At 44.3% G+C, this 20481-nt stretch overlaps 1 protein-coding gene across 3 annotated transcripts in view; it reads right to left on the bottom strand.

Annotated features, from left to right (window-relative positions):
• The window catches only part of PARP8 (poly(ADP-ribose) polymerase family member 8), a 452966-nt gene that overhangs the window by 90828 nt on the left and 341657 nt on the right, over window positions 1-20481 (bottom strand). For all 3 annotated transcript variants that reach the window (XM_077462768.1, XM_077462766.1, XM_077462767.1), the window contains exons 9-12: window positions 20347-20437; window positions 19406-19472; window positions 16553-16675; window positions 7402-7957 (exon numbers count right to left, since the gene is read on the bottom strand). In XM_077462768.1, the coding sequence (XP_077318894.1) occupies window positions 7402-7957; window positions 16553-16675; window positions 19406-19472; window positions 20347-20437 (837 nt within the window). The remainder of the gene's footprint in view (window positions 1-7401; window positions 7958-16552; window positions 16676-19405; window positions 19473-20346; window positions 20438-20481) is intronic.

Below are 20481 nucleotides of genomic sequence, written 5' to 3' on the forward strand. Positions count from 1 at the left end.
AATATTCAGTGGGGCCCAGATGAGACATCAGGGGGACTTTTAGACCCTGCATGCCTCATTAAAGAGAACCTGTTACCTAAAATCATATTTTTGTTTTAGGCCACCCCACCCAACATATGCACGTAAACGCATGTTTCGGGGTGCCTACGCATGAAAACGTTGATTGCAATAAACATGTTACATATCGCCACCCACGCCAGAGTGAGAGCAATAATTCTAGCACAGGAATTATCCATAACACTAAACTGATACCTATAGGGTGCTTTTAAAGCGTCACCTATGGAAAATATAGGGTACTGAAGTTTGCCGCAATTTCACAGGTGCATACAAATTTAAGGTGTGATGTGGTATCTATTTACTCAGTGCAACCTCGTCTTTTATAAAAAATTTAAGTAGTTTATTGTGTTTGCTTGCCCTAAAATTCACTTTAGTTTGTTATTTACTGAAATTTTACTTTTCATAGACCCTTGTGATAATAACGTGCAACATAATAAATTAGAACTATCACATCTAGAATGTCTACTTTCAGAAAATAAATAATGTTTGTACAGTCTTCAGGCCTAAAATGATTTTTAGAACACGTGTGCAAAAAATGCAAAAACGACTCTGGCAGCAAAAGGGTTAAAGTAAATTAAGCGATTACCATTTTTTTCTAATAATTACCAACCAACTTGCAATGCATTTCTAAATTTTGGGTAGAATATCCTTTGAAGTGCTGGAATCCACAACTGAGATTTCCTCCTACTTTCTACACAATAAAAAAGCTGACAAGCTGGGTAAAAATGAAAGGATAAGTTTTCCTTTGGTAACATGTTACATGTTTCACCCGTTTTTAGTTTAGTTCCCACTGCTGCAGTATCTCCCCGGTCCACCGCTTCTACTGACAGTGAGCCAGGGATCTTCTCCCTGATCTCATTGTCACAAAGTTCTGTGTTTGGGAGAACTACAAGTACCAACCTTTGCAGCTGTCGGCTTGTAGTACTCAATGAACTACGAGGGCTTCCTGTCATTGTGTAACTGCCTGCTTGTATGAGGTGAAAACAGACAGTTTACACAGTCTGTAAGAGCCCTGCATTGCATCCATGATCTGTTGTAATGCTTGCCAGACCCCTAGAAAAAAAAAATGCAGATTTTTTTACCTGCAAAATGATGCAGTTAATATATATTTTTTTAAAGGTGAACTTATTCTTTGGGCTCAGTTTACCATAAAAAAACTGTGCAACTGCCATAAACCTCACTCCATTCTATGTATCATTGTATAAAATGTGTAGAGCTCAATTGAACTTTCAGTTTAAATTAGCTAAATATATTCTAGGTGCATCAAAACAAAATTTGTCTGCAGATTCCTGTCACTGAAAGTGACATCATGTATAATCTCCTTTGTGAATGGAGCCTAACAGTTTTTTTTTTTTAATGCAACCAGAGATTGAGTTGAAAGGCCTTACTCTTGAAAACTTTCCTCAGAGAAGAACCCTTGTACTTGTGTACAAGCAGTCACCAAAAGCAGTGGTCTCTTCACAGAGGTCCAACACACTCTCGCTAGGGCAGAGGTAGAGCTCTCCGATCAGTAGCAAAAATGAGCATTGTTGATTGGATATCTCTATCTCTGACTCAGCAGGGGCTGGCCTTTTTAAAGATTTTTTATTGTTTTTTCAGTTTATCAAGATGAGTACAAGCAAAAGAATGGCATGGCACAATCAAAGGTATAGGTAATTTTTTTTTTTTTTTTAAATGATCACGATAGGCATAGAACACCATTAACAGTGAAAAGATAATGTGTGGGGAAAGTGCAATAACAATAGAGGGCCACATGTGAATTTGAGATGAAGAAAGAAGCACTTACCTCAAGTGAGGCATTTGGAGATAATGGAAAGGTGCCTGTGAAACAGATTATTGTATAGGAACATAAGAAACTCTTGTCTCTGAAACTGGAGATCGAGCACTTGAGGGGTATCAAAGAGATGATAACACAAAGTAAGAAGCAGGAGAAAGCAAAGAGAAAATAAATAAAAGGTTCAAAAGAAAGTAGTATCGGTCAAGGCAAGGAATAAAAGTCAGAGATGAAGAGAGGGAAGGTCAAGGATCAAAGATCTAACCGCCAGATATGATAAATTATAGTGTGATGAGCAAACTGGCACCATAGAGGTAAGATCGTAGGTAACCCATGGGGACTAAACCAGAAAGCTGTCATGGGTGTCAGTTAAGATAATGGAAGGCTTCTCATTAATCATAAAGATATGAAGGCAGGTCTTAACCTCCTGAAAGATGATCGATTGTGCTTTCCAAGCTGAGGCTATACTTTGGTCAGAAAGAAAGTAGTCTAATTCAGGGCAAGCAATAAAATATAGAGATAAAGAGAGAGAAGGGAAAAGGTCTCAGACCAAAGATCTGGCCACCAGAAATTATAAGCGTCCATAGCAGTATGTTCGTAGGTAACCCATGGGGACTATACTTAAGAAAGTTGTCATTAATGTCAGTTAAGACAACTTCTCATTAATCATGAAGCCAGGAAGATGGGTCATAAACTCCTGAAAGGGGTTAGATTGTGCTTTCCAAGCCAAGCCTAAAGTTTGTTTTGCTGCTTGGAGAACAAATGTCACTAGTTTGTGATGGTGTTTACCCAAAAGCCAAAAAACTTTGGACCAGAACATCTCTAAACTCATTGCATTTCCTAAAACTCTTTTAAGGGGCAGTGGGATGTAAATGAGGCACCCTAGTTGGAACAAGGTACCAACGGGTAAGGGCCTTATATGATGCCTCCAGTTAAGTGATGTTAGAAGAACTTTTGGATATGTTCACCCATACATGGCATTGGTTCTTATTAGTTTTAGAGGGAAAGGAATCAAAGAGCCACTCATTAACATGGGAGTGGAGCATGGGGGAGGAGAAAGCACTGAGCTGGGTATATAGTGAAGTGTATAAGTGAAGACCAATGTGGGTGCATATGGATCAGGCAGACAAATGCATTCAAATTAAGTTAGGAGGTTCTTAGTGAGGGGTTGGTGATGAGGGACCTGAACCAATATCTGCATGTAATGAAATAACCCCTAAGAAGGAATTTGGTGCCAGTCTCTCAAAGTCACCAAAGATATAAGATCGGAAGAATGTATCATGCAGTATAGTGTTGAAATTGTTGTTCGACCACTACTGGAAGGCTGTGTTGTTATCCAAAGCAGGCTGGATTTCCCATCAGAGTGGACATAGGCAGGTGGAGTGAGAATAGGGAGCTGGAAAATTTAAAGGAGTCAAATACTCCAATGGTATTTTGTGGAAAAGGGATATGGAAGGGAGGATGGAAATAGTAGGGGATCCATATAATAGTGTAGCACAGTGATGTTTTGGCAGGGTTGCTAGTTCATTTACCTGGCAGGTATAGTTGCTTTGGTCAATTGATAGGAGATCAATTGATTCCAGCCTAATTCTGGAATTGCTGCACTTCTCTCTTCTGTCACTAGATGGCTGGGTATCTGGGGGCATTAGATAAGACAAGGGCATTGCAAGGACAGATTAGGAATAGATGGGGTTTCTCAGCCAATGGGCAGGGATCTTCATGGGTCACTTGGCCTGCTGGGAGAGCCTGATTATTTGAGGTCAGGTGATCGGGGTTCCATGCCACCTAGATGGCTGTCTGGGTGGGTGTGCTGCCTCGGGCTGCTAGGCCAAAGCCTGAGGCCTATCCTGGGGACATCTGGCTGGTAGGCTGTCTTTGGGCCTATCCAGAAGCAAGAGAGCAGCATAGGGTTGGGACTGCGGCTTGCAGTCCAACCAGAAGTGATGATTCTGCTGTCCGGAGAACCTGTCATGGTCAGAGGTAGAAGGGAAAGCTGTCGCCACTAAGGGGCCATCCATCTTATTACCAGGGATCACAGTGAGTAGCTGAAGCAAGTACCAGAGCAGTATTCTCACCAAACAGTGGCAGTGAAGAATTGGGAAACTTCAGCGGGTGTCAAGCCAGGGACCCAGCCAGCAGAGGTGACTCTTGCAGAGCAGCCTTGTGTGGCAAGCCAGGGACCGAGCAGGCCAGTGGTGTGATGCTTGAGGAGTATCTGTGAGTGTCAAGCTAGGGACCCAGCAGGGATGCGGGGGTGACGCTTGAGGAAGATACTATCAGGTCATCTGAGACCAGGTGACATATGCACACTGTATGAGTCTGAAGTGCACCGCTAGGTAGTGGACCTTAGGACTGACTGCTGCGGATTGTACCCAGGAAGATTCAGAATGCAGGTCTACTGGATCATTAACACAGATCCCAGTGGGAGCTAGAGCATAAATTCCCCAGGACGCGGAGTCTAAGAGCCAGCAGGTGTTCACCAGAGCCTCCAGTGGTGAAGATGGACTTCGCTGCAGTCTGGCTCCAGGTCGTGGCCCCCAGGGTCTCACAGCCCACGCTCACGATAGACTACAGGAGAAGGAAGCAGCAAGCTGGAACAAGGATAGTAAAGGGATAAGGCAGAGGTCAGAGCAACTAGCAGACAAGAACAACAGAGTACAAGCCAAAGGTTCAGGGTCACAGGCAGACAGGGATGGTCAGGGACATGCCAAAAGGTCAAAGTTACAAGCAGACAGGAATCGTTGAGAACACGCCAAGGTCAGTAACAGAGACAAACATCGAGCACACGGCAAGCAGGAACCAGGAAGCCAAACAGACAATGAATACACAATTGTTGATCAGCACCGCTGGCTTGCAGTGCACAGGTTAATATAGGGTTCCCTGATAGGGCCTGGGGTGGAGCCATGCTTAGAGGAGAGGTTATAAAAACCACCAGGTGGAAGTGGCTGGACTCTTAGTCTGAACACATGAGGAGAGGTAGGCAAACAGAGGCAGATTACTGCATAATCATGACAGATAGTCAGTGAGAAGATTGGAAGAGCTCAGGAGGTCCAGTGGCAGTGGATCAGAGTCTAAGTGATAGACTGAGAGCTCAGTTGAGTGAAGATCTAAAGAGGAGATTGTGGAGGAAGTGAAAGAGTTCACTACATCCTTTGTTAGAAACTGCTCAAGATTGTTGCCATAGGAGACAGCATGTCTACATATGCAGATGTACCGCTCGGCTAGGTGCCTTTTCCTGCATGACTGTCTACCTATAGAAGTCTCTGGGTATGCTAATTAACTGCAACTGGAAAAGAATTAGGAATTTCCAGTAGTACCCACCGGAGAGGGTATTTGGATGTGTATATGATAGCTGCATGGGATAAGTGAGCTGCTTGACAATAACAAGTTCAGGACACCCAGTCCTCCGTTTCTCTCTCCGTGTATCTACATAATTTTTCTGGAGACTAGGGGAAGTTTGTGATTCTTAATAAAGGACATAACACTATTTTGCACTGCCTTAAGTGCAAAGGACGTGTGGTAATCAGTAGTGTGTGAAATATATATAAAAATTTGAGAAATAAGGTCATTGTGTCTGAATGGATGTGGTGTATCCAAGATATGCAAAGTGAAGTCAAGGAAACCAGCATTAATCTGAGTTTCTGAAAGAAAGAGTAAGTAGCTTGCTAGCTACTGAGAGTTGTAGGTGTGGGTTTTATGCTTTAATGCTTTAGGGACTTTGGAGCCCATCAGAAGGGGGAATTGAGTTTCAAAAAGCTCACAGTGTTGAGGGGGAGTGTGATATTTAAGGTGATTTGGATTGATTCATACGAATTGCTGTAAAGTTAGAGAAGGAAAGAAAGAGAAGGCTGAGAAGTAGTTAGAAGCATGTCATCTGCTAAAAGTTTTATAGTGAAGCTGAACTTTAATGTTCACATGTCCCTGATCAACATGAGAAGGGGTTCCATTGCTAATAAAAAAAGAATAGGTATCCTTGATGAGTGCCACAGTGTACTCTGATATCTCTGGAATAGGAGCCTGCACAGATATGAGACTGATGAGCTGAAAAGCTTGAAAACTAAGGACCAAAAGACCATTGGGCTAGAACGTATTGTAGATCGTTCCATGTCACTGTCTCAAAGGTTTTAAAAATATCAAGTAATAAAAGACACTCTGAGATGTATTTTCTAAAAGAGATGGGTAATTTTGGGAACATTGTTGCTGGCTTGGGAAGAGTGAAAAAGCCCAACGTGGTCCCAGTAGATGAAGGATGAATAAAATCTGTTAAGATGGGTTGCAATATTTTTTTCCGGTAACGTAATGTCCGAGTTCAATAAAGATATTGGAGGGTAGCTAGAGATATCAGTGGTATCCTTATCAGATTTTTTGAGCATTGTGATATAAGTAGAGAGGGAGGAGGAATTATTCCCATTTTTGGTAATGAATTCAAGTGGAACTTCATTCAACCCCCCCCCCCCCCCCCTATCAACTTTGAAAATCTTTTTTGGTTTTGATAGGTACCTGCTCTTACTTCTGCTCAGATTACCTAGGTATTTAAAGCAGAAGTTTAGCCCTCTTCTACCTTGCCTACAGCCTTCTGGGATACATAATAGGTCTCAGAAGGCTGCGGGACCATTAAAAAAATACAGTGCGCAGTAGGAAGCCAGCTGTGAAGTCAATGAGTCACAGTCAGTTTCCCACACCAAAGATGGCGGAGCTGGAAACCCCAAAGATCAGTGAAGAACTGGCTTGAGTGAGGATGATGCTGGATCCTTGGACAAGTAAGGTTCCATCCTGACAGATTCCACACATTTTTGGAAGGTGTTGGAAGGAACCAGTTTCCAGGTCCTCCCTAGGTTATTCAGTTGGGCTGACAGAACCTCTGGTATGGCTTCCCATTGCTTCTTGCAAGCCGAAGCTATGCGAATAAGGTTTCCCCACAGCGTGGATTTATATGCTTCCTCAAGAGCTAGGGGAACAAACTTTTCTACTCAGGTTGTGGCTGTCTTTTAAAGAAAACCAACTTTAAGCCTTTGTAGACCTACTATTGCTTTGATGCACCTAGAACTGTATTTAGCAGATTAAGGCTGGCCATAGGCAGTTTGAATCTTGGCTGGTTCAGCCAAGGAGCCAGTCGAAATTTAAACCATGTACGGGCAGGCTGAATGTACCAAGTTAAAGGATCAGTCAATTTGGGTACAACCAGGCAGCTGGATTTTATAAACAATTATCAGTAGCGGTTCGTATAGCCGCTAGCAATAATCACTGTCACAGTCAGCTTCCCAGGCCAGGAGAATACAATGGCTCGGCAGGAGGGATTCCCTGTGAACACTGTCTGTAACACTGTCTGTAACCCGTGGTTGCAGGAAAGAAATTTGCTCCGTGTATGGCTTTCCTTCACTACTTCCTTCACTACTTGGTGAATCAATGACCTGGGAACACGCATGAGCTTCAGAATTACCAGAGTGAGCACTTTTAAGTCAGAAATGCCAGACCCATATTCCCTATAAATTGGCATGGCTGAAAACAGAAAACATTTAGGCATTCTAAAAAATAACAACAAGGAATATGAATAATACCAGGATACGTACAGCAGGTTGTGATGATGCAGCTGGCGTTAATATACCAATCAGCCCTGAGGTAAGAGAGAGCCTCCTGCCCTCTGCGATAGGTTCTTTCAACAGGTCCATTTTGGATGCTTTAGGGGCACTGGAACAAGACTTGCTGAGTAGTTTGTGGTTCTTGAGTCCATCTAACTCTTCCATACGAAGATTACTAGAATAAGACCTGCTTAAAAGTTTATGCGGCTTCAAGGTGCTGTTGTGCTCACATCTGGGGTCCCCAGAACAAGAACGAGTTAAGAGTTTATGTTGTTTCAGGGAGATGCATTCCTCCTGCTTAATGGCTGTAGAACACTGGCGGTTCAAAAGTTTGTGTGGTTTCAAGCCCATTGGCTGTTCCGCCCTGGGGTCACTGGACAGCGAGCGGCCAAAGTTCCTGTGAGACTTTGGATTACATATGTCTTCAGGTTTCACTGTGCTAGAACAAGTCCTTCTCAGGAGTTTGTGAGTTTTGGAGATCCCATCCTGCTCAGATTTCAGCTTTACTTTGCTTTTACCACATCCAGGAGGGGGATAACTTGGCGACCTAGGAGAACAAGCAAAGAAATCATTTTATAATTTATTCAACCTCAATAAGTAAATACTTAGAAATACATGTCCATTTACTTACTAAATCAAAGAGCATCAGGCAAAGTGCAGTTACCAACAGTAAACAACCCATTTCCCTTCCCAAAGTGAATCCAACACTTTAAATCTGAACAAACAGCTACCAAACTTCTAAATACATAAATTTAATACATATAAGGGAGCTGCTTTACATGCCAAATGATCTGTATTTATGTCCATTCAGTCTTGAGATTTACACAGCTCTGTTACACAGTACAGCCGTGTCTGATAAATGTTCTCTGCTGCAGGTAGTTAACACTAAGCCCTTGTAAACACGGTCAGACATTCTGACAACAAAATCCGTCAGATTTTGTCCGAAACTTGTGTTGCATACACACGGTCGGACAGAGTTGTCAGAAAATCTGATCGTTCAGAACATGGTGATGTTATTTCGTTACGATGGGACTACGTTCAGGCTAGTAGCCAATAACTTTGGTCTAGGAATTTGATCTGAGCATGCGTGGCACTTTGTCCGATCGGAATTCTCTACAAACGACAGGATAAGTCCCATCGGATCATGTTGTCGGAAAATTTTATAGCCCAGCTCTAAAACTTTGTAGGTCGGATATTCCAACGGAAACAGTCCGATGGAGCCCACACACATTGGATTATCCGACAACCTGGTCCGATCGTGTGTACAAGGGTTAACAGGTCTTGGTGCTGACCAGCCCATGACTGGACAGACATGGAAAAGCATTAGACTGATAAGGCCATTTGTATATCACTCTGCTCTTTTCTCCTATCAGCTTGTTTCTTTTTAGCACATACGCACTGCAGAACAACTGACTGGCTCTCTTTGCTGCATTCGGTGGAGAGCAAAACAATCTTATAACCCGGCTGGTGAAATTTCTGGTCTGAGCTCTCCATAGTGCTGAACTGTGTTATCTGCTCTTGATTATAAATAAGTGTCTATTTGTTTTAGTCTAAACCAGGATTCTCCAAACTTTCTAAACAAAGGGCCATTTTACTGTCCTTCTGACTTTCTGGGGGCTGCATTGTGGCCAGTGGGAGTAGAAAATGCTCTGGCATCAATGGGAGTAAACAATGCTTCATCATTCTTATGAGTGGGAGGACTAGTGCCAATTGCTGTTGTCAGTGGAAGGAATAATGACCCATCTTTGGTGTCAGTGGGAGGAATGGTTCCCCATCATTGGTGTCAGCAGGAGAAATGGTACCCCATTTTTGGTGTCAGCAGAAGAAATGGTGCCCCATCATTAGTGTCTGTGGGAGGGACAGTGCCAATTGTTGGTATCTGGGGAAAGGAATAATGCCCTATCATTAATGTCAATGGGAGGAATGTGCCCTATTGATGGTGTCAGTCTGAGGGATAGTGCCTTGCTTTGGGTGTGCAATAGTGCCCCAGGGGCCAGATAAAGGCAAACAAAGGGTCACATCTGGCCCCTAGGCCACAGCTTGGACACTGCTGGTCTAGACTATTAATTCAAAAGTACTTTTGAATTCTGCTAGTACAATCAATATACTAATACTGTACTATAAACTATAACACAAAACAGAAGTTGAGAGTAGGAGTACCAGTGCCCACTCTGCGAGCTAACAAGGGGCAACTGCGTTTAACAATGCTGGCGTCCTATGTGCCCATGCTATCACATAGGGGGATTGTAAACCCCCTTGTGAAAGCAATAATGTATCACACAAAAAAAGATTAAAAAGTGTAAATAAAAAAAGAATTATGCAAAAAAAAAAAAAAAATAATAATATTAATACAAAAATGGAAGCACCCCTGTCACTCCTGTACCCCCCTCATATCAAAATTGCAGCGTAGGACAAGCACATGTATGTAAACATCAATTGCGACACCCATGTGAGGTATCATCATGAACGTCGGAATGAGAGCAATAATTCTAGGGCTGTAGTTCACAGTTATAGAAAAAAAGAAGAACCAAACTGCGCTAAGGTGAATAAAAAATATATAACAAGTAATGCCGCGTACACACGGGCGGACTGTATGGCCTACTTAGTCCGCCGAAACACATTTCAGCGGACAGTCCGCTCGTGTGTGGGCTTCAGCGGACTTTTTCAGCGTGCAGTACGGCGGACTAAGTATTTCGGAATGTTCGAAATACTGTCCGTCGTACTCGCATTTCGGCGGACAATCCGCCCGTGTGTATGGCAGTCCGCCGTACTTTTGAAATGAGCGGACTTTTCCCGCCCGGAGAAAAGTCCGCTCATTTCGAGTGGGTATCCAGGTAGGCGGGGCCCGCGAAGGAGACGTCGCTGGCCCCACCGCCTGGTATGGACTTAAAGGGGAACCCCAACGGCGAAAAAAATCGGCGTGGGGTCCCCCCCAAGTCCACAACAGACCCTTGTCCGAGCACGCTACCCGGCCGGCCAGGAAAGGGGGGCGAGCGAGCGCCCCCCCTCCTAAACCGTAACCGTACCAGTGCCCTCAACATGGGGGGTGCCTTGGGGAAGGGGGGGCCGCGTGGCCCCCCCCACCCCAAAGCACCTTGTCCCCATGTTGATGAGGACAAGGGCCTCTTCCCGACAACCCTGGCCGTTGGTTGTCGGGGTCTGCGGGCGAGGGACTTATTGGAATCCGGGAGCCCCCTTTAATAAGGGGGCCCCCGGATACCGGCCCCCCCACCCTATGTGAATGAGTATGGGGTACAATGTACCCCTACCCATTCACCTGTAAAATAAAAGTACCAAAAAAAACACAACACACGAGATAAAATACTTTATTGCACAGCTCCGGGGGTCTTCCGTCTTCGGGGGTCTTCTCGCCGGACTCCTCCGCTATCTTCTTGTAGCTCTTTTGCTAGCGGAGGAGTCCGGCTTTCTTCCTCGCCGCCGGCCTCTTCTCCCGACTTCGGGGGTCTTGTCCCCCTCTTCGGTTCTTCTGCCGGGCCACCGCGCCTTCTTATAGCTCTTTTACAGGCGGTGGCCCGGTCTTCTGTCGCCGCCGTCGCCGCCACCGCCGCTTTCCGTTCTTCTTCTTCTTCTTCTTCTTCTTCTTCTTCTTCTTCTCCAGGAGATGTTGCCTCGACGATCTCTCCGGCCGGAATGCCAGGGACGCACTGCGCGGCATATAGGGACAAGGGGCGGTGTCACATGGCTTTATGTCACATGGGTTGGTGTCACATGGTGACCCCGCCCCCTTACGATGTCATAGTCCCCATGTGACATCAACCCATGTGACCAACCCATGTGACATAAAGCCATGTGACACCGCCCCTTGTCCCTATATAAGTGGCCGCGCAGTGCGTCCCTGGCATTCCGGCCGGAGAGATCGTCGAGGCAACATCTCCTGGAGGAGAAGAAGAAGAAGAACGGAAGGCGGCGGCAGCGGCGGCGACAGAAGACCGGGCCACCGCCTGTAAAAGAGCTATAAGAAGGCGCGGTGGCCCGGCAGAAGAACCGAAGAGGGGGACATTGTACCCCATACTCATTCACATAGGGTGGGGGGCCGGTATCCGGGGGCCCCCTTATTAAAGGGGGCTCCCGGATTCCGATAAGCCCCCTGCCCGCAGACCCCGACAACCAACGGCCAGGGTTGTCGGGAAGAGGCCCTTGTCCTCATCAACATGGGGACAAGGTGCTTTGTTGAGGGCACGCGGCCTGGTACGGTTTAGGAGGGGGGGCGCTCGCTCGCCCCCCTTTCCTGGCCGGCCGGGTAGCGTGCTCGGACAAGGGTCCGTTGTGGACTTGGGGGGGACCCCCACGCCGATTTTTTTCGGCGTTGGGGTTCCCCTTTAAGTCCATACCAGGCGGCGGGGTCAGCGACGTCTCCTTCGCGGGCCCCGCCTACCTGGAGACGCGCTCGAAATGAGCGGACTTTCCTCCGCGTGTGTGGGCGAGTCCGTTCATTTCAAAAGTAGGGCGGATAGTATGGCGGATTTAGTACGCCGTATTAGTCCGCTCAAAAAGTGGTGTGTGTGTGGTCAAGTCCGTTCATTCGAAAGTATGACGGACTGTGCGTCGGATTGTCTGACGGACTAAGTTGGCCAGACAGTCCGCCCGTGTGTACGCGGCTTTAGTCTCCAAGGACCGAGTTCAGCTGAGGCTTAACTGTATCACATAATTACAGAAATAAACAAAAAAGGAAAAATTAATAAGCTGCGCTGAGTGCACTATGAATTAGAGCATATAAGCCTACTGTGCAAAAAAATAACAAATAAATGCAATCCTATTCTGCCCCCAACTAATGGGGGAACTGTGTATGCCAAAATATAAAAGCCAATAGTGTAATTTATATTTACTGCCCTACCCTTAGGTGGGCAGACCACAACCTTAGTGACCAATAATATAAATAATGTAAATCAGTTGATCAAATCTAAAAAAACACCCCGTGAACACAAAGAGTCTCTATGAACATACAAATTGGTGAACAGAGAAAAAGTCCAGCTGTAATAGATTAAATACAAATGGGATCCTCCATAAACGAAAAGTGTTCAATCCACCACCATATGTCTGAAATCACTTCTTACCGGAAATTCATGAACCCCCACTACAGAGGGTCACAATGAGCTAATAGGTGTGTAATCATCCCCCACTCCAAAGGAATCCTTATTGTTCGCCTTGCACCACCGTTTTCATATGTAAATGACTGGATACATTTTCATGGGATACCTCTCATATATTTGGAAGGCTCAAGATATGCACCGTGAAAGAGAGATAAAGCTCCAATAGTGTAAAACCCTTTATTGTAAAAAATTAAAAATATAAAATAACACTTACAATAAAAATGGAACTTCAAAGCCTTAAGTCTGTTGCGCCGGCCGGATGCACACGGACAGACCCGTCCTGCCTGGACACTGAACACGAGGTGACATTAGTGTGTTGCTCCCACATACGCGTTTCGCAACAAAATTGCATCATCCAGGGGCACGAGCGGAATGCCATATCACCCCCTTTTATAATGCCACTACCCCTCCAAGCCTCGCTCTGGGCGTGCAGTTATTCCCGCCAAAACCAGGCCTCGTTTTCATTAGTAAACAAAGACATAGGTCCTTCCTTTCGCTAGGAACTTCCCCCGTTCACTCCTCCATCCAATCCGGATAGTTATCCAATGTAAACTTCCGTATTGACCAAGCCTCATTCCCATCTGATACAGGAAATGTTCAGTCACCTGGTGGGGTCCGATGGAACGCAACGCCCTTTACCCTACTTCCAATACATCACATCCGGTCCACGACACTTCCGCTATCAGCAACGGTGCCTTGGAGGGCCGGAAGCACATAACGCGCTGCGCTCGGCTTCCGGGCCACTATATCCTCCAAAGTTCCGGTCTATTCCATCCGGTCCGTGACAGCTTCCATTTTATTAGCAGCACTGTAACGGACCAATAGCACTGTAACGGACCAAGCCTCATTCCCATCTGATACAGGAAATGTTCAGTCAACTGGTGGGGTCCGATGGAACGCAACGCCCTTTACCCTACTTCCAATACATCACATCCGGTCCACGACACTTCCGCTGTCAGCAACAGTGCCTTGGAGGGCTGGAAACACATAACGCGCTGCGCTCGGCTTCCAGGCCACTATATACTCCAAAGTTCCGGTCTATTCCATCTGGTCCGTGACAGCTTCCGTTTTATTAGCAGCACTGTAACGGACCAATAGCATGCGGCGCACCCCATTGACTTCCAGTCCCCCGCACGGAACCACATGGACTGCCATCATAACCAGGCCTCGTTCCCATCCACAGATGCACCTCCCCAATGCACCCAATCAACATACACATATACCTCTGGTCACACCCCACCGGGGGCGGCCCAGAATAAACGAACAGAGGTAAATTGCAATAGGACTGAATCAACCATAAAAGGAGTCAATAACGATATCCCAACCCTCTAGAATCAAGCGGCACACCCAAATACATGCATAATTAGCATATACATAATAAAATAAGTTCCCTTGAAGTGTGAGAGTGAAACCAAAACTAAACTGGAAAAACGCACATATAACTCCATAGTATACCCACTAAAAAGATGGATCAAAACGACATTACCCCGTGGGACATTAAGGGAATAGGATGGGTGGTGGGGTTATATCCCTACAGTGTCTCTGAAAGGGGGTTCACTCCTCCATACCATTCTATGGTCATGGGTGATTGAAGGTGACTATTAATAACCAGTCATCTTTCTCTTATTTGAGATAGTGTACGATTAATGATCAATAAATGGGAAGAAGTATTTGCTTTGAGCGTGTTCTAAACAATTAAAGTGCGCAAGGTAGAAATGTTATATGTGCGTTTTTGTTTAGTTTCGGTTTCACACGCACACTTCAAGGGAATTTATTTTATTATTTATATGCTAATTATGCATGTATTTGGGTAATGTGCCGTTTGATTCTAGAGGGTTGGGATATCGTTATTGACTCCTTTTATGGTTGATTCAGTCCTATTGCAATTTACCTCTGTTCATTTATTCTGGGCCGCCCCCGGTGGGGAGTGACCAGAGGTATATGTGTATGTTGATTGGGTGCATTGGGGAGGTGTATCTGTGGATGGGAACGAGGCCTGGTTAGGATGGCAGTCCACGTGGTTTCGTACGGGGGACCGGAAGTCAACGGGGTGCGCCGCATGCTATTGGTCCGTTACAGTGCTGCTAATAAAACGGAAGCTGTCACGGACCGGATGGAATAGACCGGAACTTTGGAGGATATAGTGGGCCGGAAGCCGAGCGCAGAGCGCTATGTGTTTCCGGCCCTCCAAGGCACTGTTGTTGACAGCGGAAGTGTCGTGGACCGGATGTGATGTATTGGAAGTAGGGTAAAGGGCATTGCGTTCCATCGGACCCCACCAGTTGACTGAACATTTCCTGTATCAGATGGGAATGAGGCTTGGTCAATACGGAAGTTTACATTGGATAACTATCCGGATTGGATGGAGGAGTGAACGGGGGAAGTTCCTAGCGAAAGGAAGGACCTATGTCTTTGTTTACTAATGAAAACGAGGCCTGGTTTTGGCAGGAATAACTGCATGCCCAGAGCGAGGCTTGGAGGGGTAGTGGCATTATAAAAGGAGGTGATATGGCGTGCCGCTCGTGCCCCTGGATGATGCAATTTTGTTGCGAAACTCGTAGGGATGAGCAATACACTAAAAACGGTGGTGCAAGGCGAACAATAAGGATTCCTTTGGAGTGGGGGACGATTACACACCTATATGCTCATTGTGACCCTCTGTAGTGGGGGTTTATGAATTTCCGGTAAGAAGTGAATTCAGACATATGGTGGTGGATTGAACACTTTTCATTTATGTAGGATCCCATTTGTATTTAATCTATTACAGCTGGACTTTTTCTCTGTTCACCAATTTGTATGTTCATAGAGACTCTTTGTGTTCACGGGGTGTTTTTTTAGATCAACTGATTTACATTATTTATATTATTGGTCACTAAGGTTGTGGTCTGCCCACCTAAGGGTAGGGCAGTAAATATAAATTACACTATTGGCTTTTATATTTTGGCATACACAGTTCCCCCATTAGTTGGGGGCAGAATAGGATTGCATTTATTTGTTATTTTTTTGCACAGTAGGCTTATCTGCTCTAATTCATAGTGCACTCAGCGCAGCTTATTAATTTTTCCTTTTTTGTAGTTCACAGTTATCTGTAAACTGATAACCTGTAAAGGCTTTTAAATCATTGCTTATGAATGAATGAATGAATGAAATACTTATATAGCGCACAATGCGAACTGAATCGCCTCTAGGCGATGGTTATGGTGAATTTTGGGTACCATACAGTAGTTTTTTGCAATTCCATGGGTGTGCACAATTTTAAAGCTTCACACATTTGGTATCCATGTACTCAACGCAACCCTCTCTTTTATATTTTACCATAATTTGGGTATAATATTGTGTTTGCACTAAAATGCATTTGCAGCTGTGCAACATAAAAAATTGCAATTACGACCATTTTATTCTACAGGGTTTCTGCTCTTAGAAAATAGATAGAGAGAGAGGTTATACTAATTTATATTAAAAAATGCTGATTTTAACATGTGCAAAAAAAATGCTCCAATAGAGAAGTGGTTAAGCATGATTAAAGGAAAAGGAAAGTATAAGATGACCGCCCACTTTTTTAGCATAGCGAGCAGGCTGGTGTTGAGTTTATGCAGGCTCCTGGCTTTTGTAGCGCTATGATGATGAATCTCGAGAAGGTCTGACCAGTATGACTAACAGTTTGGCAGATAAGAAGGATAAAAAAAAGTTTATTTACTGTACAAGTACTATATGTAGAAATGTATAGTATTTTGTGGTTTTGCTAGGGTTAAGCTGCCAGTACACCATGTGAGATTAACTTTGTAGAATCCTAGCCACAGAGCAATCATAGAGGAAGATTTCGATCTTTCAGTTGCACTGTAGTTGACGCCTAACCGATAAGGAAATGTAAAAATATAGTTCACAGAGAATGAGGTTGCTTGTGAAATTTGCTGTGACAGGAAACACATGTCTCTCAGAGTCTCTCCACTTTGTGGTTACTATAGCTAGCCCAGACACGCATGCGATCGCACGGTCTGAGGACATGCGGTAAACCCATCTGTATCACGTACCTGCGCAATGTAGAAAAAATGTGCAGTGGGGACTTCACCTTCTTCTCTGACATCTTCTTGTGCGAACAGTTCAGTTTTTCTTTGCTCTGCTTCCATTGCTGCGTCACAAACGTCTGCATGATCCTATGTGCACATTCATAATTAGGATCAGGTAAAAAAATGACTTTGTTATCTGCAACAGCTGAAATCCTACCAAATTCGCCTTCTCTACGTAGAACGCATCCATGGCATTTCTATGGTATGGTGATACATACAGGGTTTCAAACTAACACAAAATAACAAAAGATGAGTGGAGGGACTTTTAAGGTACTGCTTGTACTTCCTTCAGGAAAATAAAGGTACATAAGGGGAGATTTACTAAAACTGGAGCACTCGGAATCTGGTGCAGCTGTGCATGGTAGCCAATCAGCTTCTAACCTCAGCTTGTTCAGTTAAGCTTTGGCAATAAATCTGGAAGCTAAATGGTTTCTATGCAGAAGTGAGCCTGATTTTGAACTCTCTTTAGTAAATAAACCCAATAGAGAAATATATAAAATTATAACTTTTATTGCAATATCAAAAGAATAAAAAATGGCTAAATAACCCCAGTGGATAAAATCTTACTGGATGGATCTTATTACCAGTGATGGCCCGTCCATTAGGGGCGCCCAGGAGCCGTCCTCTCTCTCCGTGCCACCCAATAGATTGATTCATGCATAGCATGAATCTATCCATGGTTGCTGCGGCCACCCCCTATTTATGCGTCCAGTCCCTTGCAGGGCACCGGACGCATGAATTACAGCGGCCTGTTTTTTTTAAAAGCACCTGATTAGAGTCAGAGGTTCTAATAGGCTTCAAAATAGGGTGGGCTTGGGTCACAGAGAATGCACTCCAATCCCAGCCAGGTGTGTTACAACAGCGAATGAATATTCACTGTTGAAACACTGATCCTCAATCCGGCCAATATAGAAGCGGGTGTCGGAACTGTTTTCTGATTGGCCCGGAAAGAGAAGATTCCTGATTGGCCACCGAGGAGGAGGGAGGAAACAGAAGCCGCCGCCGTTGCCGTGATGACCCGTGGAGATCAGAAGAATGGGAGGCTGCAGCTGCCGAGCAGGGGAAGTTCCCGATGATGGGGTAAGAGCTACCAACCGACTGACGGGGGGGGGGGGGTTGTTATACTGTCTGTAGCCCCCCAAAATAAAAATTTCCACCAGCCGACACTGCTCAGTACAGATACACAGTTAGCAACCCCATACACATTCCCATTTAAATAAGCAAATCAGCATAGAAACAGTATTTGAACCAAAAATTCTAAAAATAAGACAAAATAAAGGGAAGGCTTCTTTAGGGGTTCAAGGGGTACAGTTGAGAGAGGAAATACATCAGTATGTTCACATTATTGCTGATATATTGGATTTACGTATTACTGTTTATAGTGAGAATTCTATAAATACAAAGTGTGCTAAGCTTTTAAGTGAATCAATTAACAACCCAGTGCATACAATAAAAGTATAACACATCAGTTATACTCTGATGTCACACTCTAGCTTCGGCTGACGCGTTTCTCCCTAATGGGTGTCCTCTGGGATTGGAGGCTTGTTGTGGAGAAATGCGTTGGGGAGAGCTAGAGTGTGACATCATCATGCACAAGCGTGCCAGATGGTTTTGTGGTCGTGCCTCTGTATACCGATTATGTTTTCCTGTTACAGGTAAGCACAATTTATCATATTAACCACTTCCCGTCCAGCCACCGCAGAAATACTGACTCAGGGTGACACTGCTGCACGAGCCGCCATAACTGTACATCAGCTCTTTAAGATACTATAGCAGCGTGTCCCTAGAGCCGACGAGCGTGCCCGGTTGGCACGATGACCACTGGTGACAGACACACAAATCCCGGTTCTGTCAGGGGAGAGGCGACAGATCGTGTGTTCCTACTAAGTAGGAACAACGATCTCTCTCCTCCTCTAGTTAGCCACATCCCCCTCACAGTTAGAACACACCACAAACCTAGGGAACACATTTAACCCCTTGATCGCCCCCTAGTGTTAACTCCTTCCCTGCCAGTGACGGGGGGGGGGGGGGGGGTGAACAGCCGTTCAAAAATTCTGCAATTTGAACAGCTGTAGAAAAGAGAAGACTGCAGATAAACAACTTACATAGGAGGATTTGTTTCATCTCTGTGTATTAACTGAGGTCAGCCAATTTGCTGGGTATACGTGAGGGTATACATCCACTTCAAGCTACGATAGGCAGTGGATGGGAATGTTTACATGCCCGGGGCTTGTATAAAAAGGTATCACTTAGCTGTGCCTTAAGCTGTCCATGGATCGAAAATCAAAAAAAAAACGGAACCATGTATAGCCACTTTAAGGGCTTGTTTTTCACATAACATGAAGTAAATTGCATGGAAAATGTATTTCCTTAAATTTACCCTCCATTTATGTGCATTTTTGTGTGCACTTATGTGTGTTTGACACATATTAAAAGCCTATGCGTTTTGCAGGTGACATCACATCTTGTTTGAGTAGGGGGACTTTTTGTTTGTGAGGGGACAAAACTATAAAAAAGTATTTTTTTCTCCATTACCAGCGTTGCGTTGACATGCATGTTGCATTTGCATGTTACATTTTAACACAATGCAATGCTACGAAGGTCAATGCAGTGTTATGGTGTGAACAAGACACATCTTAATTAATAATAATTGTTAAATAATAATTGTTATTTCTGTGTAAATGCATTAATACACATTTTTACAGTGTGTTAAAAAGCAGGTCAACACAATAGTGTGAATAGGCCTGATATTTAAAACTAGCCCCTGTCTTGTTAAAGTAGCAGAATCTTTTTTTTTTTTTTATAACATTCACTTACTTTTTTAACTGGTGTCCCAAACCAAACTTTTCCTTTGTAGATATCTGAAAGACGTCAACTGTTGGCACTGAAAGAAAGAGAAATCTCAGTGAAATCCATTGAATGCATAAGGCATTACCAGGTTACAGGGTACTGTCCAAAAACTAGTATGTGGCTTATGAGCTGGGGCAGGGCAGCTTCCTTCAGAAGCTTTGCCCTGAGGAATTTTTGCTTTGATGATAGATGCACTTTAAAGTGCTTGGGAAATATGTTGGCTCATCATTTAACTCTCCCAATGAAAATTAAAGTGGCTGTTTTGCTGGTTGGCTTCAATACTTCACGGAATTCTAATTTTACTCCCACATCAGAATTTGCTTGCTTGCCCCAGGTCAGTGACTATTCAGGCTGAGACAGCCAGGCAACTAGCATTTCCAGAAGAAAGTCAGAAATGGCAGCAGTATTACATGTCAGTAGATTGAATTGGAAGTGTATACGGCCGATTCCACAGACTTCTATTAGTTTAGAGGTCACTGGACTGGCGGTGAGTGTGCATTTTTTTTATGGTGGTGATGGTGATTGCTCATGTGGTGTGGGGACCATTACACATAATTGAAGGACATTAATACTATTATTTGTATTTTTGTAGATATATTGTTAGCGCCAATTTCATTTCTTTTAACACATCAGCTGGAGGGCAAACCTGGCGGTGCATCATCAGGGACCAATTACAAGAACCCCGAAGAGACAGCCAGCTACCAATGGAGAAAGTGAGGATAGTGGCATAAGACCTGGCCTGTGGCAGCTGAGCAGCAGATACTGAATTCCCTGAGCAGGTAAGTATGTTTTCCAAAGATAACCCTACATAATTAGCAAAAAAAAAAAGGCAGTAGGCCATAATAAAGCCATGCCAAAAAAAATCCTTTAAAAAGATGCATATATAAATGTAAGATTTGACTACTAACCTGGGCCATTTAAATATTGTGTGAGAGAACAGTGGAGGCGAATTACAATCGGTTCTGTGCGGATAACATCCCACGCTACAGCAATTTCTTCCTGATGAAAGACATAAAAAGAACCAAATATATTAGAAAAAAGTT

The sequence above is a fragment of the Lithobates pipiens genome, unplaced genomic scaffold (assembly GCF_037356315.1).
Source record: "Lithobates pipiens isolate NorthernLeopardFrog02 unplaced genomic scaffold, aLitPip1_a1.2 Scaffold_3, whole genome shotgun sequence".
NCBI lineage: Eukaryota > Metazoa > Chordata > Amphibia > Anura > Ranidae > Lithobates > Lithobates pipiens.